General features: G+C 42.8%; 1 protein-coding gene and 1 long non-coding RNA gene across 3 annotated transcripts; one reads left to right on the top strand and one right to left on the bottom strand.

The window, feature by feature from the left end:
• Positions 1-292: 292 nt before the first annotated feature.
• On the top strand, positions 293-2,581 carry LOC118944406. The gene is made up of 2 exons (XR_005039664.1): positions 293-461; positions 777-2,581. It is a non-coding gene; the product is annotated as an uncharacterized LOC118944406 (long non-coding RNA).
• On the bottom strand, positions 1,114-23,471 carry LOC110526797 (cysteine--tRNA ligase, cytoplasmic). 2 transcript variants are annotated; one of them, XM_036963389.1, is made up of 21 exons: positions 23,327-23,434; positions 20,822-21,052; positions 18,441-18,532; positions 17,548-17,636; positions 11,532-11,628; positions 11,335-11,433; positions 10,930-11,079; positions 10,425-10,565; positions 9,802-9,890; positions 9,570-9,691; positions 9,235-9,476; positions 8,871-9,000; positions 8,610-8,713; positions 6,394-6,491; positions 5,470-5,659; positions 4,977-5,045; positions 4,534-4,615; positions 4,120-4,200; positions 3,879-4,006; positions 3,060-3,143; positions 1,114-2,958 (listed from the first exon to the last, which is right to left on the bottom strand). In XM_036963389.1, the coding sequence occupies exons 1-21, from the start codon at positions 23,346-23,348 to the stop codon at positions 2,830-2,832; spliced, it is 2,469 nt and encodes an 822-aa protein (XP_036819284.1). In that variant the 5' UTR covers positions 23,349-23,434; the 3' UTR covers positions 1,114-2,829. The 2 variants fall into 2 exon arrangements, with proteins under 2 accessions (XP_036819284.1, XP_036819285.1); XM_036963390.1 differs by lacking the exon at positions 20,822-21,052 and having other exon boundaries at positions 23,327-23,471.
• Between the last annotated feature and the right edge of the window lie 932 nt (positions 23,472-24,403).

The raw sequence follows: 24,403 nt of genomic DNA, 5'->3' as shown, positions 1-24,403 counted from the left end.
AATCATGAGGTGATGACGCTGAATGAATGGCACGACAATGTGCCTCAGGATCTCGCTACAGGGATCTTTGTGCATTCAAATTGCCATCGATAAAATGCAATTGTGTTCATTGTCCGTAACTTATGCCTGCCCATACCATAACGCCACGGGGCACTCTGTTCACGTCAGCAAACCGCTCCGCCGCCATACACGTGGTCTGCGGTTATGAGTGTGGTTGGATGTACTATCAAATTCTCTAAAACGATATTGAGGCGGCTCATGGTAGAGAAATAAACATTAAATTCTCTGGCAACAGCTCTGGTGGACATTCCTGCAGTCACATGCCATTTGCACACTTCTTCAAAACTTGAGATATCTGTAGTATTTTTTTATGAAAAAACCTGCACATTTGACTGTCCTTTTATTGTCCTTTGTAATGATCATGCTGTTTAATCAGCTTCATGATATGTCACACCTGTCAGGTGGATGGATTATCTTGATATGTCACCCCTGTCAGGTGGATGGATTATCTTGATATGTCACCCCTGTCAGGTGGATGGATTATCTTGATATGTCACCCCTGTCAGGTGGATGGATTATCTTGATATGTCACCCCTGTCAGGTGGATGGATTATCTTGATATGTCACACCTGTCAGGTGGATGGATTATCTTGATATGTCACCCCTGTCAGGTGGATGGATTATCTTGATATGTCACACCTGTCAGGTGGATGGATTATCTTGATATGTCACACCTGTCAGGTGGATGGATTATCTTGATATGTCACCCCTGTCAGGTGGATGGATTATCTTGGCAAAGGAGAAATGCTCAATAACAGGGACGTAAAACACATCTGTGCACAACGTTTGAGAAATAAGCTCTTTGTGCGATCTGGGATGATCTCTGGGATCAGGAACGTTCAGAAGACCAGTTGTTTACTGGAGATGCCACTTACATATAAAATCCTTTGTTGATTCTGCAGATGTGACCAGAAGGTGGTGTGTGTGTGTGGGGGGGGGGCAATAAACCCAATCTATTAGTAACTAGTAGATGGTCACTGCTGTAGTTGTGTTAGCTATACAGAATCTCAATGTAGTATTTGCTCAACCATTTCAAAAACTGAAGAAACAAAATAATGTTTGGTTAAAAATCTTTATTTTAAATGTTTATTTCAAGGTCTCACAAATTCCATATTCCTATAAAAGATTTCTCATCCCTCTGCTACCGTTGCAACATGCCTAACTAACACCTGCACCAAAGCATGTTATTTTGTCATGTGAAAGACCAAAACCCCCAAGGAAGCCTCTGGAACAAATGTTTCTGATCATCTCTGCATTGCAATCGTGCATTAATTCAACTTCACTGTGTATCAACTTCACTGTCCTCTCAGTCATAATATCAGAATTTAAAAAAGGAATGATATGTAGTCATGGTGGAGAGAGAGGGAAATGAAACCTCACTGGACGGTTGTAGGACACGCTGCCAACCAATAACAGCCCTGAATAGCAGTTTGTAGTGGAGAGCTAAAACGATCACTGTGTGACGAGTCCATCTACAGCACATGGAAGCCTGGGCCAACAAAGGGTTTGAGAGGACTCCTTTTCCCTTTCAACAGACTGTTGTCTACAGGGAGAGTTCACCTGAATGTCATCATTTTCTTCAGCTTGCAAGGTTGTCGTCGGGCCAGGGAGTGTCTACAACTACAAATAGGAGGTTATTATTACGTTGCCAAAGCAACCACAGACACACTTTAGCGTCGCTATCGACTACCCCCCCGAGGCGTGGTTTTACGCAGAGTTCATTTTGGCACGCAATTTAGTTAAAGCTATAACGAGTGAAACTGAGGTTATCAATACCAATCTTAGCTGTAGGAAAGTAACCGAATCCGAACTGTAGTTGCAGTCAATCACAAAAACAAAACAAAAAAAATAGATCAATTACAGATCAATTACCCTTTAAAAGTGACCCCATGGAGTGCAGTGCAAAGGAGCCCAGGTTGTGTCTCAAGGTCTTAAAAACACTGGGAGAGTGGAGGCACCTCAATAGTCGAATGTGGTTTCATCTCCTCACCTTTCACCTGCTCTAAAAGAGGTGGAGAGGAGAAAGAAAAGAACCCTTCGCCGTCCTGACCTGTCGACCCAGGAGAAGAGGAGACGAGGAGATCATCCTTTAGACTATTGAAACACACCCAGGGTCTCTCTGGCCTCAGCCTCACCAATAGTCAGGCCCTCCAGGAATTCACAGTGATTTTTTTTGTGGAATTTTCTGAGAGAAAAAAAATAAGGTTTATTTTGCCGCTGCAATTCTGCATGGCGATATACGATGATTTTATCCAATTGGTCTGGAAAATACACTGATGAGGGAAAAGTTTTGTCGTGTGGCTTGAATGAACTATATTACGCGGTAAATGTGAGGTGATTGGTTGAAATTGCAAGCTCTCTTTTTGTACTGCGGTGATGGGTACATTTTATGCGATAATATTGCGACGATTTGACTGCTTTATTCGGAGATGGTGCGGTGATTGGTCAAATTTGCAAGCCCTCACATAATATGCAGGGAATTTGTTGATTTAGCAAAAAAAAAAAAAAAATGATTGGAGGAACTGAATAACGACAAATGAGGACAGAACTATCGCTATGGGCGGAGCGCGGGATGGGGCGGAGCAGCGTCCTCCAGGGGGCGTGTTCAGCAGGACGCAACGTTTCGGGAACGTTCAGATAGAAATATGCCACGTAGAACAAACATGCTTCTCTCTGACATGTAGATTCAGGAATCATGTCGACTACAATAGTGGCGTAACCATCTGCGACATTCCAGAACGTTTGACAACTGAACGTGGCCCAGGACTCTCAGCAGCCATTTTGATTGGTCTGGAGATACTCTTGGTGCAGTTTCTCCTGGGCCTCGTGGAGTTTCCGCAGCTTCTTGGTCTGTCCTTTACTGAGATCCTTCCCCTCCACGTCATGCGTGGGGAAACCCTGTTGGAGGAGCAGTACGGGTCTGTTAAAACACTCCATGTTCAATAAAGCCCTGTAGCCACTCCAGATATCAAGGAGGTTTACAGTTGTTGGATATTTACCGTCTCATCAAAGCTGGAATACTTGTCGGTTTCAGAGCGGAACATATCGCACGGGGAGATTTTCATCTTCGCAAGTTTGGCCAACTGTGATGAAACCAACCATGAACAGAGACACATCAATATACCTGCATCTAGACATGAGGCTGGTAACATCAGTATTACTGCTCTCAGATCAGTTAGCAGAGGGGACACATCAATATACCTGCATCTAGACATGAGGCTGGTAACATCAGTATTACTGTTCTCAGATCAGTTAGCAGAGGGGACACATCAATATACCTGCATCTAGGACAGGAGGCTGGTAACATTATTACTGCTCTCAGATCAGTTAGCAGAGGAGACACAACAATATACCTGCATCTAGACATGAGGCTGGTAACATTATTACTGCTCTCAGATCAGTTAGCAGAGGGGACACATCAATATACCTGCATCTAGACATGAGGCTGGTAACATCAGTATTACTGTTCTCAGATCAGTTAGCAGAGGGGACACATCAATATACCTGCATCTAGACATGAGGCTGGTAACATCAGCGTTACTGTTCTCAGATCAGTTAGCAGAGGATTCACATCAATATACCTACATCTAGACACGAGGCTGGCAGCATCAGTATTACTGCTCTCAGATCAGTTAGCAGAGGGGACACATCAATATACCTGCATCTAGGACAGGAGGCTGGTAACATTATTACTGCTCTCAGATCAGTTAGTGGAGGACTCAGAAGACAGTGGTCCTGCCATAGATAAAGGACTCTCCCATTGAGGTACTTCCACCAGAGAGGAGTCCTCCTCTATCCATCTCTATGGTCCTACTAACCTCTTGCTCCTGCTTCTTCTTGGCAGCCTCCTCTTTCTTGTTCTTCTTCTCGTCCTCCATCTTCTTTTTCTCATTCCTCTCCCTCAGCAGGGTCTCTTTATCCACCAGCTTCACCACAGTGGGAAGGCCTGACAATGACAAGACAACACAGCCAGTCATCACTGTGGCTGCTACTAGTTTTCGCTGATCTATGGAGTGTGTGTGTGTGTGTGTGTGTACATATTGTGGTCAGTGCATTTACCTTCATGGTCTTCTAGACGCACCCCCAGCTCAGGTAAGGTGTCATTACGGACCACGTCACAGAGCTGTAGAACCTCTGTCACTGAGAACACAGACAGTGAGAACACAGACAGAGAGAACACAGACAGTCAGAACACAGACAGTCAGAACACAGACAGTCAGAACACAGACAGTCAGAACACAGACAGAGACAGAGAGAACACAGACAGAGAGAGAGAACACAGACAGAGACAGAGAGAACACAGACAGAGACAGAGAGAACACAGACAGAGACAGAGAGAACACAGACAGAGAGAACACAGACAGTGAGAACACAGAGTCACCACGTCTACAAGCCTCACATTTCTAGCAGCAGCCAACTGTGTTCAATTATTAGTATTTTTGTTGAGTAACTTGGGAGGGAGGAAGTATTTACCATTCTGTTCTCTGGCAATTTTGCGAACAGATTCTCTGAAGTCTGACAGCACCTTCAGATAGGGCATCACTGTGGTCTCCATCTGCAAACAGCCTCAGTTAGCTTGACTAGAAACGTCCACAGAATCACAACGTCTACGAGAACACGGATATAATGATAACAATATGATTCATTTTAAAATCCAAAGTGACTTAGTCATACATACATGCATACGGGTGATCCCGGGAATCAAACCCTCTATCCTGGTGTCGCAAACACCATACACTACCAACTGAGCAACAGAGGACCACTACCAACTGAGCAACAGAGGACCACTACCAACTGAGCAACAGAGGACCACTACCAACTGAGGAGAGATGGTGGTGGCCAATCCCAACAGTATATCATGTTGAACGCACCTCGACTGCAGAGAAGCAGCCTGGTATCTCCAGGGCAATACTTACATCCACATGGTGACCATCTCCTCCCACTGGGAATCCAATAGGCTCGCTCCCTTCAATGGCCCCAAAGGTCTACAGCACAGACAGGGTGAGAGAACTTCATCAGAACAAAGGGATGTGGTCTCCTGATAAGTAAAAGGACTGAATAGGTTTCTATCTTGGCTATAGTGGTGTAAATATCACGTGACCCGGTTTTCACTTTCTACATCGCCGCTTCTCATTTTTAATACTGAATGTGTTCACGAGATTTATGTGATGGCACCGTTGTTTAGTCGTGCCCTTCAAAATGGGTTTATCTGGAACAGCCGACTTCAGCTCTGGTCTTGTGAGTGTAATACTGGGGTGTATTCACTAGGAACCAAATGGAACCGAATGTAACAAAACAGGGAGGAACTGAATTTGTCCAATAGAAACTCATTTTGGTGGCAACAACATTTTGCAACAGTGTGCAATGAACGAATACACCCCCTGGTATGCTGCACAAGCTCTCCCTCACCTTGAGCATGTCAGTCAGGTAGAGAGCGATGCTCTTCATCAGCATGCGGTTGGGCTGTAGCTTGGAGCTCTTCCTACTGGCTATGTAGGTGTTGCTCTGAGTTACCAGCGCCCTCATCTCCTCCATGGTGCTGCGCGTGTCCACGTTGTCACACAGCGCCGCGTGGACTGCTGCCTTCCTCTCATAGAAACTACAGACAGGGACAATGGAGTGGGCGGGGTTTACTCTCATAGAAACTACAGACAGGGACAGTGGAGGAGTGGGCGGGGTTTACTCTCATAGAAACTACAGACAGGGACAATGGAGTGGGCGGGGTTTACTCTCATAGAAACTACAGACAGGGACAATGGAGGAGTGGGCGGGGTTTACTCTCATAGAAACTACAGACAGGGACAGTGGAGGAGTGGGCGGGGTTTACTCTCATAGAAACTACAGACAGGGACAATGGAGTGGGCAGGGTTTACTCTCATAGAAACTACAGACAGGGACAATGGAGTGGACAGACCAGCCCTATGCTAGTGGGCGTTTCCTCTCTAGTCTACACATGGAGCTGCCACCAGGGGGCAGTCATTCAGAACAGATGATTAAGTGGTACATTGTTTGAGTACTCCCTCACACCTGCAACACAGGTTTGTCATAAAACACGACATTACATGGAATGACTAATGACTACTAAGGTCATGTCAGAACTCTTGACCAAAATCCTGTTATGAAGCTTGAAACACTGAAACCTTATTGAAGCCTTCAGATGTTTTGATTTTTGTGTGCCATGCCTCATAAGACAGGTTTTATTTTTTTTTTTTAAAAGGTCCTTCCAGGCCACAAGCTCCAAGGGACTTTAACAACCCCATAACGAAGGCATTATTACCAAACCTTCAAAACGAAGTCGTATCGATTATTAACACCAGGCTTGTGACCTCTCACCTCTCGTTGAGCTCCATCTCTGCTGCCTCCCACTTCTCAAACTGTCCAGTGATGTCACAGGGAGCTCGGAGAATGTCTTTGACGTTGAGGAAAAACTCCTGTTGAGAAGAGGAAGAAGACTAACTGAAAAAGAAAGTCCCCTTGTGGTCAGCGGACTCTTAACAGGTGCACTTTGAGTCCTCCGAGCCGGAGAGTAGAAGAAAAACGAAAACAATTTCATGAAAATAAACACTCCTATTCTAAAACACTAACACGCTAGCTGCTCCTGTACACTTCCAGTCTACAGACAGGGACAATGGAGGAGTTGGCGATGGCCCGATCAGAGCCGGCACCAGAATGAATCAGTTGGACAGGCATTTGGAGGAGTTGGTGATGGCCCCATCAGAGCCGGCGCCAGAATGAATCAGTTGGACAGGCATTTGGAGGAGTTGGCGATGGCCCTATCAGAGCCGGCACCAGAATGAATCAGTTGGACAGGCATTTGGAGGAGTTGGCGATGGCCCTATCAGAGCCGGCGCCAGAATGAATCAGTTGGACAGGCATTTGGAGGAGTTGGCGATGGCCCTATCAGAGCCGGCACCAGAATGAATCAGTTGGACAGGCATTTGGAGGAGTTGGCGATGGCCCTATCAGAGCCGGCGCCAGAATGAATCAGTTGGACAGGCATTTGGAGGAGTTGGCGATGGCCCGATCAGAGCCGGCACCAGAATGAATCAGTTGGACAGGCATTTGGAGGAGTTGGCGATGGCCCCATCAGAGCCGGCGCCAGAATGAATCAGTTGGACAGGCATTTGGAGGAGTTGGCGATGGCCCTATCAGAGCCGGCACCAGAATGAATCAGTTGGACAGGCATTTGGAGGAGTTGGCGATGGCCCCATCAGAGCCGGCGCCAGAATGAATCAGTTGGACAGGCATTTGGAGGAGTTGGTGATGGCCCCATCAGAGCCGGCGCCAGAATGAATCAGTTGGACAGGCATTTGGAGGAGTTGGTGATGGCCCCATCAGAGCCGGCGCCAGAATGAATCAGTTGGACAGGCATTTGGAGGAGTTGGCGATGGCCCGATCAGAGCCGGCGCCAGAATGAATCAGTTGGACAGGCATTTAACTTCCACAATTGACAGAGACGCGCTCCAACCAGCAGCGAGACAGCGCCCCTCTGTCTCAGTATGTTTAACCCATGTATCTGATGCTATCTGGCCAGAAAGAGTATTGCATGTCATAATTTTATTTTCTGGGTTTTATAGTATAATAGTAAATGTGGCATGAATACGACCAGTCATGATGTTTTCATCCGATTGTTAAACAAATCACTTTAAAAAAAAGTAGGTTACCTTTGTACATTTGTCCCAAATAATTATTCGGGGCGGCAGGGTAGCCTAGTGGTTAGAGCGTTGGACTAGTTGGAAGGTTGCAAGTTCAAACCCCTGAGCTGACAAGGTACAAATCTGTCGTTCTGCCCCCTGAACAGGCAGTTAACACACTGTTCGTCATTGAAAATATGAATTTGTTCTTAACTGACTTGCCTGGTAAAATAAAAGGTAAAATAATAATTACAGCATTCGAACAGTGCACAACTTTCCTTCAATTCACAAGTGTCAAACTATCTCACCGGAGAAAACATCCCAGCAGGCAAAGCAGCTTATATGTCTGAAACTATCTCACCGGAGAAAACATCCCAGCAGGCAAAGCAGCTTATATGTCTGAAACTATCTCACCGGAGAAAACATCCCAGCAGGCAAAGCAGCTTATATGTCTGAAACTATCTCACCGGAGAAAACATCCCAGCAGGCAAAGCAGCTTATATGTCTGAAACTATCTCACCGGAGAAAACATCCCAGCAGGCAAAGCAGCTTATATGTCTGAAACTATCTCACCGGAGAAAACATCCCAGCAGGCAAAGCAGCTCCTTCTTATATGTAGCCCAGGTATCTGATGCAGTCTGGCCCCAAAAAATGATAACATGGGCCACAGATACTGAGACAGAGGGCCGCTGTTTCGCTCAGATGCTCAAATAAATAATTAATATTGAAATATTTTATTTAGACGGGCAAGGAGGTCCGGTAGTGTGGGCCAAGCCCCCTAAGACCTGCCCATAACGCAGGCCCTGGGCTCCAGAAACTACCTTTAAACTACACACAAGAGACAAAAAGGACCAACATGTTGACCTACCCGTTTAAGACTACAGAGAAGCACCTCTGGGCCATATTATCACTTACATTCAGGAATTTCTCGTAGTGGACAGCCGATTCCATGGTGTTGGAGGAGTAATCCAGGGTGTCCTTCCAGGAATGCATCAGGAAGGCTAGACGGAGCTGCCGAGCTGAGGGGAACACACAGAGAACAGCTGTTAGCTTGCACACACACACACACACACACACACACACACACACACACACACACACACACACACACTCCTGACACCCACATTAACATAACATAATGCTATTGTTTTAATGGCTACTGAGAAGTTTCTTCACCTGTGTTCTTCGCCAGGGCGTCCTTGATGGTGATGAAGTTCTTGAGAGATTTGGACATCTTGCAGCCTGCGATGGTCAGGTGACCAGTGTGCAGGAAGTAGCGAACCCAGTGGTCGTTCTCAAAGTAAGCCTGCGTGGACAGGTATCCTGCTTGTTGTTCAACTTGAATACTACGGTTACATTCCAATTCCCTACCCTTCTCCCCTGAAGTGTACACTCATTCACTCGCCCTTGTGGACTTTGCTGCTACTATAGGCCAATGCTTTCAAATCCTAGAGGGGGAGTGAACAAGTGCACACTTAGAGTGCACAAACAGACCACTGTCCATGTCATAGAAACAGATCACTCGAGACGAAACCCTTACCTCGGACTGAGCCAACTCATTATCGTGATGGGGGAATCGGAGGTCAAACCCTCCCCCGTGGATGTCCATGGACTCTCCCAAGATGGAACCAGCCATAGCGGAACATTCGATATGCCAGCCAGGCCGACCCTTTCCCCAGGGTGAGTCCCAGGACGGCTCCCCCGGCTTAGAGGCCTTCCACAGGGCAAAGTCATTCTGCGACCTCTTCTCACTGAGCTGGTCTGCTGAGACACTCAGATCTCCTGCAGGACACAGAGGACGACCAATAACTCACATACATTGTGGCACTTGGTGTTTTTAAAAAAAAGCTCTTTATAAATGATTGATATTATTACCCTCTCCCTCCTGCAGAGCTTTCATGTCGCCGACCGCCTCAGGTACCAGCTTGCCGTACAAGTGCTTCTGGCTGGTGGCAAACTTGGCTGTGTCAAAATAAACTGAGCCGTTGGACTCGTACCTGCCCACGGGAAAATCAAAAGAACCCGACAGAGACAGAAGGATGAACTGAGAGTTGTTTTACAACTAATTAGAGGACCTGAATGATAACAGAGACCATCTCTCCCTTACCCGAAGCCATTGTCTAGGATCTTCTTCACAAAGTCCACGATCTCTGGGCAGTACTCGCTGACGCGGGTGAGTACGTCTGGGGGAAGGACCTGGGGGGGGGGGGGGGGGGGGGGGGTAAACACAGAAGAGGTGGGGGAATCAGTCATTTTAACAACCATCATCAGATTGGCACTAGAAATGTAGTCATTTTAATAGTAAAATAGGATTAACAATTAGAAATATTCATGTTATATTCCTGCTAAAATACTGGATGGTTTATGTGATAGGGCCCTGTGTTGTTGCATAATCGTGTGACATTAGATTTGATCCTGTGTTTTAACTCTTATCCAGAAATGAGAAGACGTTATCTGAGAATGGTGCTGAACCATCTGACATAAAAAGAAGAGGACAGTTTGATAAAAACACCTTAAATAAAATAAAAAGGTTAAAATTCAGGTCATGTGACATAATAGTGTGACATATAGTGACATAATAGTTGTGTGCTTCCACCTACATTCAAGATGACTCATCTGATAATGAGCATTGACACTAGAAAAGTTCATAGTCAAATACAATTAACAATTTTTTATAAATATAAATGTTATCTGAATGATAAAATATGGGTTGTGTGTGCTTCCACCTACATTTAAGGCGTCCATGTCGTTGTGGTACTCCCCTTCCCAGAACTTTGGAAGAAGAGAGAAGATGGAGTTCTCGGTCACCTGACTGCCAAATTGAGCATCCAACCAATCAGACAGCAGGTCTTTGGCCTTCTCCAGTAACACCTCCAAAAAGAACCAAAAGAACACATTTGACTTCGGTTGTCTCTGTTGTTATTTTTTGTAAAGTGCGTCGCACGGGAGGTTGGTGTCACCTTAATCAGGGAGGACAGGCTCGTGGTAATGACTGGAGCGGAATCAGTGGAATGGTATCAAACACATGGTTTCAAGGTGTTTCCATGGTTTCCAGGTGTTTGATGCCATTCCACGTGCTCCGTTCCGGGCCATCCTTACGAGCCGTCCTCCCCTCGACTGTGTCGAGACAATCAAATGTGACTTGACTAGGTATCTCAGTCCAAACCTCTGGACGTGTATTAGACTTGTCAGGAACCGTAGAGAGCCATGTTGTACAGCAGGGAGGAGATCTTACCTGAGCCAGGCGTTGTATGTCAGCCTCCCCAGCCTTGCTCTCCACCGCCCCCTGCAGGGGTCCCAGAGCAGCAGCGACGGCAGAGTCCAGCCTCTCCAGCATCTGTTTCTTGTCTGGGTCTGTGGTCTCGGCCAGCTTGGCCTGGAAGGGCTGCAAATGATATGGAGTGAATGGGATGTTAGAGGTGGTAATGTGGCATCCATCGCCAAAGTTCACCACTCTCTCTATATATATGGGACGGTTCATTCTCACCCCCCCATTACAGGGGTGAACTTTAGAACCTGAGAGTATGCCCAGGACATGCCACTGTTCCACAGATGACCAATCACGTAGCCACACCTGTAAATAATGACGGATTCATATGTCATTAACTTTCTAGACACTATAAAAAGTTTAATCTCTTACCCCTCTGGCACTAAGGACATCCTGCAGTACCTGGGCAGCCGCTGGCTTCTTCTCTCTGTACTGTTCCAGAAGGTAGTTCTGTCTGGCCCGCCTGATGATCTGACACACAGACAAAATGATCGCTAACCATTCAGCCAACGGTTCAGTTTTCACAACAGAAGGGCGAGACGATGTTGTTTTGTACCACTGCTGGTTACCTTGTCATCTATGTCCGTAATGTTCATGCAGTAGAACACGTCATATTGGAAATAGTTCATCAGAATCCTCCGGAGGATATCAAAAGATATGTAAGATCTGAAAAACAAAAAGGAATCAAATCATTTGATTTGGACACACATCTTAACATTCAAACACTGAAACTGATCTAAAAGGTTCTACAGCAGGAAATAGTCTTCGTTCTAGACTATTATTTTCCTGAACCAGTTATGAGTCAGGAAAGTATGACCTTTGTTCCATTAAAATGCCATTATCAAAATGTAATCATTAAAAGATGCACGATGCAGAAATCACTCCCCCCCCCCCCATTTACTGGTTGCTAAAATTCAAATAGCTTTGCCTAATTTCAGTTTCTGTGACAAAAACAAACAAGTGTGGTGTAGAGACTCATCGTACCATCTAAACCACTGAAATATATTCCCCATGACCACAAACGGTTGTATATTCAGCTGTTTGAAGCTGCTGTACAAAACCCGAAGTAAAAGACGCAAAAACAAAACTTAAGAACGGGAAGCATAGAAATACCACACGTAGAACAATGGTCTAAGAAGCTGTAGATCTGTTCTATGTGAATTTGGTCGGGTCGGTCAGGTACATACTGCACCTTTAAAATAATTTTAAATGCCAGTTAGGTGAGTTGTGAGCCCTTATCAGGTTTGCCACCTCACCTGCATTTTCATGACATATTTCTGGTTTCTTCTTCTATTTGTGACTATTGGACTATAGACTAAACCTATTGGACTATAGACTATACCTATTGGACTATAGACTATACCTATTGGACTATAGACTATACCTATTGGACTATAGACTAAACCTATTGGACTATAGACTATACCTATTGGACTATAGACTATACCTATTGGACTATAGACTATACCTATTGGACTATAGACTATACCTATTGGACTATAGACTATACCTATTGGACTATAGACTAAACCTATTGGACTATAGACTAAACCTATTGGACTATAGACTATACCTATTGGACTATAGACTATACCTATTGGACTATAGACTATACCTATTGGACTATAGACTATACCTATTGGACTATAGACTATACCTATTGGACTATAGACTAAACCTATTGGACTATAGACTAAACCTATTGGACTATAGACTAAACCTATTGGACTATAGACTAAACCTATTGGACTACTGGACTAAACCTATTGGACTATATACTATAGACTAAACCTACTGGACTATAGACTAAACCTATTGGACTATACCTATTGGACTATAGACTATACCTATTGGACTATAGACTAAACCTATTGGACTACTGGACTAAACCTATTGGACTATATACTATAGACTAAACCTACTGGACTATAGACTAAACCTATTGGACTATACCTATTGGACTATAGACTAAACCTATTGGACTATACCTATTGGACTATATACTAAACCTATTGGACTATAGACTATACCTATTGGACTATAGACTAAACCTATTGGACTATACCTATTGGACTATAGACTAAACCTATTGGACTATAGACTAAACCTATTGGACTATAGACTAAACCTATTGGACTATACCTATTGGACTATAGACTAAACCTATTGGACTATAGACTAAACCTACTGGACTAAACCTATTGGACTATAGACTAAACCTATTGGACTATAGACTAAACCTATTGGACTATAGACTATACCTATTGGACTATAGACTAAACCTATTGGACTATACCTATTGGACTATAGACTAAACCTATTGGACAATACCTATTGGACTATAGACTAAACCTATTGGACTATACCTATTGGACTATAGACAAAACCTATTGGACTATACCTATTGGACTATAGAATATACCTATTGGACTATACCTATTGGACTATACCTATTGGACTATAGACTATACCTATTGGACTATAGAGTATACCCATTGGACTATAGACTATACCCATTGGACTATAGACTAAACCCACTGGACTATAGACTAAACCTATTGGACTATACCTATTGGACTAAACCTATTGGACTATAGCCAGAATCCTGAATCTAAAGTGACCAGCTAGGACCATTTATGGTTATACTACCGTATTCCTGGAAAAGGTTGACTTGCGCTTTCGCTTTCACAATGAATGTCCCCTTTCACTGTACCCATCCGGTGTATGTGACAATACATCTATCATTACTATAATCTTCAGAACATGAGTCATGACAAGCGATGGAGACAGTAGCTAGGAGTATTCTGTGAAAATAGTAATTACCTTGTTGTACCGAGCATCACGAAGCCAAGGGCAACGGTCAGGAATATTTTCTATTGGGCTATAGGCTATACCTATTGGACAATAGACTATACCTATTGGACAATAGACTATACCTATTGGACTATAGACTATACCTATTGGACTATAGACTATACCTATTGGACTATAGACTATACCTATTGGACTATACCTATTGGACTATAGACTAAACCTATTGGACTATACCTATTGGACTATAGACTAAACCTATTGGACTATAGACTAAACCTATTGGACAATAGACTATACCTATTGGACAATAGACTATACCTATTGGACAATAGACTATACCTCTTGGACAATACCTATTGGACTATAGACTATACCTATTGGACTATACCTATTGGACTAAACCTATTGGACTATACCTATTGGACTATAGACTAAACCTATTGGACAATAGACTATACCTATTGGACAATAGACTATACCTACTGGACTATACCTATTGGACTATAGACTATACCTATTGGACTAAACCTATTGGACTAAACCTATTGGAATATAGACTAAACCTATTGGACAATAGACTATACCTATTGGACAATAGACTATACCTATTGGACTATACCTATTGGACTATAGACTATACCTATTGGACAATAGACTATACCTCTTGGACAATACCTATTGGACTATAGACTATACCTATTGGACTATACCTATTGGACTAAACCTATTGGACTATACCTATTGGACTATAGACTAAACCTATTGGACAATAGACTATACCTATTGGACAATAGACTATACCTATTGGACAATAGACTATACCTACTGGACTATACCTATTGGACTAAACCTATTGGACTATAGACTATACCTATTGGACTAAACCTATTGGACTAAACCTATTGGAATATAGACTAAACCTATTGGACAATAGACTATACCTATTGGACAATAGACTATACCTATTGGACTATACCTATTGGACTATAGACTATACCTATTGGACTAAACCTATTGGACTATAGACTATACCTATTGGACTATAGACTATTGGACTATAGACTATACCTATTGGACTATAGACTATTGGACTATAGACTATACCTATTGGACTATACCTATTGGACTATAGACTAAACCTACTGGACTATACCTATTGGACTAAACCTATTGGACTATAGACTATACCTATTGGACTATACCTATCGGACTATAGACTATTGGACTATAGACTATTGGACTATAGACTAAACCTATTGGACTATAGACTATACCTATTGGACTATACCTATTGGACTATAGACTATACCTATTGGACTATAGACTAAACCTATTGAACTATAGACTAAACCTATTGGACTATAGACTATACCTATTGGACTATAGACTATACCTATTGGACTATACCTATTGGACTATACCTATTGGACTATAGACTATTGGACTATAGACTAAACCTATTGGACTATAGACTATACCTATTGGACTATACCTATTGGACTATAGACTATACCTATTGGACTATAGACTAAACCTATTGGACTATAGACTAAACCTATTGGACTATACCTTTTGGACTATAGACTATTGGACTATAGACTATACCTATTGGACTATAGACTATACCTATTGGACTATAGACTATTGGACTATAGACTAAACCTATTGGACTATAGACTATACCTATTGGACTATAGACTATACCTATTGGACTATAGACTATACCTATTGGACTATAGACTATTGGACTATAGACTAAACCTATTGGACTATAGACTATACCTATTGGACTATACCTATTGGACTATAGACTATACCTATTGAACTATAGACTAAACCTATTGGACTATAGACTATACCTATTGGACTATACCTTTTGGACTATAGACTATTGGACTATAGACTATACCTATTGGACTATACCTATTGGACTATAGACTATACCTATTGGACTATACCTATTGGACTATAGACTATACCTATTGGACTATAGACTAAACCTATTGAACTATAGACTAAACCTATTGGACTATAGACTATACCTATTGGACTATACCTATTGGACTATAGACTATTGGACTATAGACTAAACCTATTGGACTATAGACTATACCTATTGGACTATCGACTATACCTATTGGACTATACCTATTGGACTATAGACTAAACCTATTGGACTATAGACTAAACCTATTGGACTATAGACTATACCTATTGGACTATACCTTTTGGACTATAGACTATTGGACTATAGACTATACCTATTGGACTATACCTATTGGACTATAGACTATACCTATTGGACTATACCTATTGGACTATAGACTATACCTATTGGACTATAGACTAAACCTATTGAACTATAGACTAAACCTATTGGACTATAGACTATACCTATTGGACTATACCTATTGGACTATAGACTATTGGACTATAGACTAAACCTATTGGACTATAGACTATACCTATTGGACTATCGACTATACCTATTGGACTATACCTATTGGACTATAGACTATACCTATTGGACTATAGACTATACCTATTGGACTATAGACTAAACCTATTGGACTATAGACTATACCTATTGGACTATAGACTATACCTATTGGACTATAGACTATACCTATTGGACTATAGACTATACCTATTGGACTATAGACTATACCTATTGGACTATAGACTATTGGACTATAGATTATTGGACTATACCTATTGGACTACACCTATTGGACTATAGACTATACCTATTGGACTATACCTATTAGACTATAGATTATACCTATTGGACTAAACCTATTGGACTATAGACTATCCCTATTGGACTATAGACTATACCTATTGGACTATAGACTATACCTATTGGACTATAGACTATACCTATTGGACTATAGACTATACCTATTGGACTATACCTATTAGACTATAGATTATACCTATTGGACTAAACCTATTGGACTATAGACTATCCCTATTGGACTATAGACTATACCTATTGGACTATAGACTATTGGACTATAGACTATTGGACTATACCTATTGGACTACACCTATTGGACTATAGACTATACCTATTGGACTATACCTATTGGACTATAGACTATTGGACTATAGACTATTGGACTATAGACTATTGGACTATAGACTATTGGACTATAGACTATACCTATTATACTATACCTATTGGACTATACCTATTGGACTATAGACTATTGGACTATAGACTATTGGACTATAGACTATTGGACTATAGACTATACCTATTGGACTATAGACTATTGGACTATAGACTAAACCTATTGGACTATAGACTATACCTATTGGACTATAGACTATACCTATTGGACTACACCTATTGGACTACACCTATTGGACTACACCTATTGGACTATAGACTATACCTATTGGACTATACCTATTGGACTATAGACTATTGGACTATAGACTATACCTATTGGACTATAGACTATACCTATTGGACTACACCTATTGGACTAAACCTATTGGACTATACTTATTGGACTATAGACTATACCTATTGGACTATACCTATTGGACTATACCTATTGGACTATAGACTATTGGACTATAGACTATACCTATTGGACTATAGACTATACCTATTGGACTATAGACTATACCTATTGGACTACACCTATTGGACTATAGACTACACCTATTGAACTAAACCTATTGGAGTAAACAGCTCTTTGCTGCGAGGTGTGGCTGTCACAAATTGCTCGTCCTGTTATTTCCTGAAGTGAACTTTACCTGGCATGTCCCATGTGAGAGGCATCATAGACAGTGGGTCCGCAGCAGTACCACGACACCTTGTTTCCATTCTGGGGAACAAACAGCTCCTGCAATAATACCAGTCTGATATTAATAACAGTACATTTAGCAGACACTTTTATCCAATAATACCAGTCTGGTATTAATAACAGTACATTTAGCAGACACTTTTATCCAATAATACCAGTCTGATATTAATAACAGTACATTTAGCAGACACTTTTATCCAATACTACCAGTCTGATATTAATAACAGTACATTTAGCAGACACTTTTATCCAATAATACCAGTCTGATATTAATAACAGTACATTTAGCAGACACTTCTATCCAATAATACCAGTCTGATATTAATAACAGTACATTTAGCAGACACTTCTATCCAATAATACCAGTCTGATATTAATAACAGTACATTTAGCAGACACTTCTATCCAATAATACCAGTCTGATATTAATAACAGTACATTTAGCAGACACTTTTATCCAATAATACCAGTCTGATATTAATAACAGTACATTTAGCAGACACTTTTATCCAATAATACCAGTCTGATATTAATAACAGTACATTTAGCAGACACTTTTATCCAATAATACCAGTCTGATATTAATAACAGTACATTTAGCAGACACTTTTATCCAAAGCGACAATCATGCGTACGTTCTATGTATGGTCTTTGGAATCGAACCCACTACCCTGGCGTCACAAGTGCCATGCTCTACCGACTGAGCTACAGAGATGGGATCTAAACGTAAACCTTTATGTTGTACATTGACATCCAGTGTCCTTCTTTCCTATTTGATCATAAGGAATCAGACATCCAAAATGGCTCTCAAACGAGCAAAACAAAAGAAGGTCAACATGTCACCTTGGTGCGTGTGAGGCTGTTGTAGAGTCGCAGCTTTGGCAGGTTGGACCCGGCTGGGGCAGCCCAGGGGTGCTGGACCCTCTTTCCCTTTACTAAAAAAAAAAAACAGAGGACACATTTTATAAGACCATTAGGTAAACTTCTCTCTGAAGAGGGCATGCTGTTAAATGGTGTCTCATTGAAGGTCAGGCAAATTATAGAATTGAATTCCCTCAAATCTCTGGATTAATTTGTGTGATTTGAGTGGGCAACTGTCTGAGGGTATGCAAGCCACCACTCTATTCTGATGACAACCACCCCTGGTCTCCAGACAGGAACACAATGCAGTCTGATGACAACCACCCCTGGTCTCCAGAGCACAGGAACACAATGCAGTCTGATGACAACCACCCCTGGTCTCCAGACAGGAACACCATGCAGTCTGATGACAACCACCCCTGGTCTCCAGACAGGAACACCATGCAGTCTGATGACAACCACCCCTGGTCTCCAGACAGGAACACCATGCAGTCTGATGACAACCACCCCTGGTCTCCAGACAGGAACACCATGCAGTCTGATGACAACCACCCCTGGTCTCCAGACAGGAACACCATGCAGTCTGATGACAACCACCCCTGGTCTCCAGACAGGAACACCATGCAGTCTGATGACAACCACCCCTGGTCTCCAGACAGGAACACCATGCAGTCTGATGACAACCACCCCTGGTCTCCAGAGCACAGGAACACAATGCAGTCTGATGACAACCACCCCTGGTCTCCAGACAGGAACACAATGCAGTCTGATGACAACCACCCCTGGTCTCCAGACAAGAACACCATGCAGTCTGATGACAACCACCCCTGGTCTCCAGACAGGAACACCATGCAGTCTGATGACAACCACCCCTGGTCTCCAGACAGGAACACCATGCAGTCTGATGACAACCACCCCTGGTCTCCAGACAGGAACACCATGCAGTCTGATGACAACCACCCCTGGTCTCCAGACAGGAACACCATGCAGTCTGATGACAACCACCCCTGGTCTCCAGAGCACAGGAACACAATGCAGTCTGATGACAACCACCCCTGGTCTCCAGAGCACAGGAACACAATGCAGTCTGATGACAACCACCCCTGGTCTCCAGAGCACAGGAACACCATGCAGTCTGATGACAACCACCCCTGGTCTCCAGAGCACAGCAACACCATGCAGTCTGTGGGCCTTCATCAAAGATACAGGCCTGCTACCAGTAGACTTAGTTTGCGTGGGGTGAGGTGTGGAAAGCAACACACTAGCTAGCCCTCAAAGTGCGTGTCAAAAACAAACACAAAACCCACACAGGAAGGAACACAAGTGTGATGAAACAATAAAACAATTCAGGGATGGGAAAGAGTCCAGTGAAACAACCAAACGGTGGTCCTCCTGCCACTAGCCGTTAACACTGTTGACAAATCAATACAGGACTAAAAGAAAGTTAGACTTCGATGATTGCAAAATGCTAATCATGCAAATGTTATTATGGGTCCATATTGAACAGGGGCTTGGACAATATCTGACACTATTAAGCTTCTATGAAGCTCTTGCCCAATGTACTGCTCCTGAAATAATGAAGGATAGGCCCACCAGCTTTAAATGTAGCATCTCATTTTAGAGGGTCTGTCAGCAGAACACAAGAGTATTGCCAGAATCCTGAATCTAATGTGACCAGCTAGTACCATTTATGGTTATACTACCGTATTCCTGGAAAAGGTTGACTTGCGCTTTCGCTTTCACAATGAATGTCCCCTTTCACTGTACCCATCCGGTCGGTGTATTTGACAATAAAAAAAAAAAATTTAAAACAAGTGCTGGAGACAGTAGCTATGAGTATTCTGTGAAAATAGTTGTGACTGGTATACCAAGCATCACGAAGCCAACAGTACAACGGTCAGGACTACTCTCACAGAATACTCTTAGCTACGGTCACCGTCTCCAGGACTTGTCATAACTCATGTTCTGGGAAAAAAAATAACAAATGTTGTATTGTCACATACACCAGATAGGTGCAGTGAAAGGTGACATTCATTGTGAAAGCGAAATTCAACCTTTACCCGCAAACCACTCCAGCCCCTCATGATGAGATGTGTTTTTGTGTGGCCCCCGCCCCCACCCCCTCAAAGGTGCCCATCCCTGATTTAAATACATTCGGGATGCCTGATCATAGGTAGAAGAATGCCATTAATTTAATTGACTATTTAAATAGCTAGCCTTACTGACATTCCAAAGTGACCATGCACTATCGGTCTAGTCTATTGGGGAGGGGGGGGGGGGGGCATGACTGCCCTTGTGCAGTGGACTACTCTAGTCTAAGGGGAGCATCCCTATCCTGTCCATGGGCCCTGGACTCTACTCACTGCTGCTATCTGGGCTGGGGGTCTCCCGCTGCAGGGCTGCTATGTGCCTGTACCAGCGCAGAGCGTGCACGTGCTGCGGGGCCGGGGGCCTGTGCAGGAGCTCAAAGACCTCCTGGTCCACCCGAGAGGGGCTGAACCCAGCCAGGTAGCTGCGGGAGCTCAGGTACTCATTCAGAGCCACGGTGGCTGTGGCCTCCTCACTTGTGTGCAGCAAGAAGCCATAATCAAAGGCTGTGGAAAACAAGACGGCACACATTCACCCACAGACAAGACACCATTGAAAAACCAAAACTAATTTCGGATTGGTTTCGTCTCTAGACAAGGCAAAGAATTTGATGCCCAAGAACCTTGTGCTGCTGTATATGTTAATCAACCCGCTTGCTGATCAATGCAATCTGAAAGTTGACAACTGGCTAAGAGCTTTGGCTATTTCATCTGATTTGGTGTATTAACTTAAAGGCCCAAGCTATCATTTCAACAACCTGACCCTGCCCACTTTGTTTGGTGAACTGGGGGATGGGAGTCTAACCTGTTCAATTCATAAACAGAGTTACAGGATGCAATGAGATGTGCCTTATGTACACAGTATATTCATGGTTTATTTACAAACACTCAAATGACAATGTAAACAATGCTGTATTAGCCTTCCATGTTGGTGTTTTGACCACATCATTGGTTATGTTAGGACACAGCCGTACTAAGATCATAACAGCGCTGGAGGAAATCTGAACGTATCCCGTTAACCCTCCTGTTGTTGTTCCTTTCATGTTAATTCATTCTGTGTTCCCGGTCCAAAATGACCGCCCCCATTATAGCTGATTATGAGTCCATAATAATACATATATTATCACCTAATGTCGTGTTAGATCTTTTCATCAAGTTCTTGTGAACATTACAAGTGTTGAACTTCTTTCTATTTGATACTTATGGCCTGTAGGCCTCATTGACCTGAGCTCATACAACTCGTTTTTGAGTAAAAAAAAAAAAAAAAAAAGCATAATGTATAGATTATTTTGACTATAACAAATACTCAGATGAAACATACTGTGCTATTCATCACAGACTACTTTGTGTCAAAGTTTAACGAGGACTCTCTCCTCCTCACCAGTGTCATGATCAAATATATGATCAAGAGCCCCACATACAGTATAACGTTTGGTCATTGTGCTGCCACAGAATGAATTGTGATCAAGGCCTCAAAAAAGCTTTATATACCAGAGCTGTGAGAAAAGCTCTATATATTATTGAAACAATATTGCGATTGTTTGTGAGAATGCCAACAGGTGTGGATCCCTTGGGGGAAAGATTCTATTGGGGAAAGGTTCCCGTGGGGGCTGCCATGGAAACCAAGAAGGGGTGTGGGGTGTGTGTGCTCAAATACACATGGATGCGGGGGTCTGGGAGATGGAAGTGTGTCCATCTGAGGAATGGACGTGTGCCTGAACAAAATTGTATACACTAATTGTAGTCTCACCCATTAATGTCTAATGACCAGTTATTTTTGACCAGGAACACCACAGATGTACAAAAGTTAAATAAAACACCCAAAATGTAATGAACATCATCTAAATGTATTTGATGTGTTCAGATGCCCTGTGTGGACAAAGTTATGGAACCTTATGACAATCAGATTAAATTAACTACATTTTTCAGAGAAACAAAACCTTGTAAATCGGTCCAATTCGACCGGAACACAGCGGGGGGGTTACCAATGGAGAGATCCCAATGTCGAGAGACTGTTTGTAGACCACTAGCTAGCAGTAGTAGCAGATATTTTCACAAGCCATCTTGCTAGCTTGTACATTTGATTGTTATTCTACAGATTTCCTGGAAAAGGTTGAATTGAATTTTCCTATTCGATGTACGTGACAATACAGAACATTTTCTTCACGACCAACGTCAAGCGCTGGAGACAGTGACAGTACGCTATGAGTAACGTTATTCTACTAAAATAGTCGTGACCGGTGTACCGAGCATCACGCAGCCACCAGTACACCTCCGGTCAGGACTATTTTCACAGAATACCCATATCTACCGTCACTCTCATGACTCATGTTCTGGACATTCACTGTGAAAGCGAAAGCTTGATTCAGCCCTTTCCAGTAATACGGCAATATAACCATTAATAATACTACTAGCTGGACGGCACTTTGATTTAAATACATTCGTGACGATTGATCACACCGACAGTGTCCACCAGATTGGCTGTTGCATCACGTATGCATCAAATTGGATGCGTAGACGGCTTGACAGAAATGGTAGCAGAAGGTGAATGTTTAACTTTTGTTACACACATCTCCAGATGATGCTGCGTACCATTTTGCACAATGACGCTATAGATGTGTAGAATGGCATTCATTTCATTGACTATATACATAGCTAGCCTTACCGTAGCCAACATCCAATATCCTGCAATAATTTATATTCTGAGAACACGCATTTACCTTGAAGAGACGCTGCTGATATTTGGAAACATGAAAAACATGCATCGATTTCAGTACTTACCTAACTCTCCCGAGCTTGACATGTCAACAGTCTGCAATTTCTGATGCAACAATAACGTGCCCGGACGTACTCTCTCTCTCTCTCTCTAGTCTAGTCTAGACCAATGGCTGTATTCTCTGGACACCCCCGTTGCCTCCCGTTTTTTTATGGTCGTCACTAGTTACCACAGTCACAACCAATCATTTGAGGGAGTGTGATTACGAGTATGCCGGCTCAGAAGACTCGCATACCCGACCAATCAGATAAGGGAGTGTGATGACGCGTATTCCGGTTCACGGGAACCGCCTCGTTTTCGAAATTGAATATATTGTGTTCAAGTCTGAACTAAATTACTAAAAGACTTTCGGCAACACGAATTGGCAATGTCACTAAAATGCATAACATTGAGAAAGGATAAAAGTTTTGGGCAAATGGGTAGGTAAGTTGCACAAAGATGTATGAATGTCACCAGGGGAAAGACAAAAGCCAAAGAGAGGTATGTTGCTGAAATGAACAAGGCAGTAAGTTCAAAGAAAGAGCACTAATTTATCCCATACACTTTTACAACATTCATTTCATTTTAATAACGTTGAAATACTACACTAACAATGGAATGTTCCTCAATAAAACTGAAGATGAGACTTTGAAACGGGTGTTCTAACTCTGTGGTCACTAAAGGCCACGTGGCCCTTATTGAAGATGAGACTTAGAAACGGGTGTTCTAACTCTGTGGTCACTAAGACCCGTGGCCCTTATTGAAGATGAGACTTTGAAACGTGTGTTCTAACTCTGTGGTCACTAAGACCCGTGGCCCTTATTGAAGATGAGACTTTGAAACGGGTGTTCTAACTCTGATCACTAAAGACCCCGTGGCCCGTATTGAAGATGAGACTTTGAAACGGGTGTTCTAACTCTGATCACTAAAGACCCCGTGGCCCGTATTGAAGATGAGACTTTGAAACGGGTGTTCTAACTCTGATCACTAAAGACCCCGTGGCCCGTATTGAAGATGAGACTTTGAAACGGGTGTTCTAACTCTGATCACTAAAGACCCCGTGGCCCGTATTGAAGATGAGACTTTGAAACGGGTGTTCTAAC

The sequence above is a fragment of the Oncorhynchus mykiss genome, chromosome 26, assembly GCF_013265735.2.
Source record: "Oncorhynchus mykiss isolate Arlee chromosome 26, USDA_OmykA_1.1, whole genome shotgun sequence".
Taxonomy (NCBI): Eukaryota; Metazoa; Chordata; class Actinopteri; order Salmoniformes; family Salmonidae; genus Oncorhynchus; species Oncorhynchus mykiss.
This window is presented reverse-complemented; position numbering and strand designations above follow the sequence as displayed.

Bases quoted from the DNA above. Each gene is read 5' to 3' on its own strand.
- LOC110526797 (XM_036963389.1), bottom strand. From the start codon at position 23,348: ATGTCAAGCTCGGGAGAGTTAG. The intron at 8,714-8,870 runs GTGAAGAAACTT...TGTTCCCCTCAG, and splicing joins CGCCCTGGCGAAGAACACAG to CTCGGCAGCTCCGTCTAGCC. The intron at 2,959-3,059 runs GTAAATATCCAA...CTCCTCCAACAG, and splicing joins ATTCCAGCTTTGATGAGACG to GGTTTCCCCACGCATGACGT.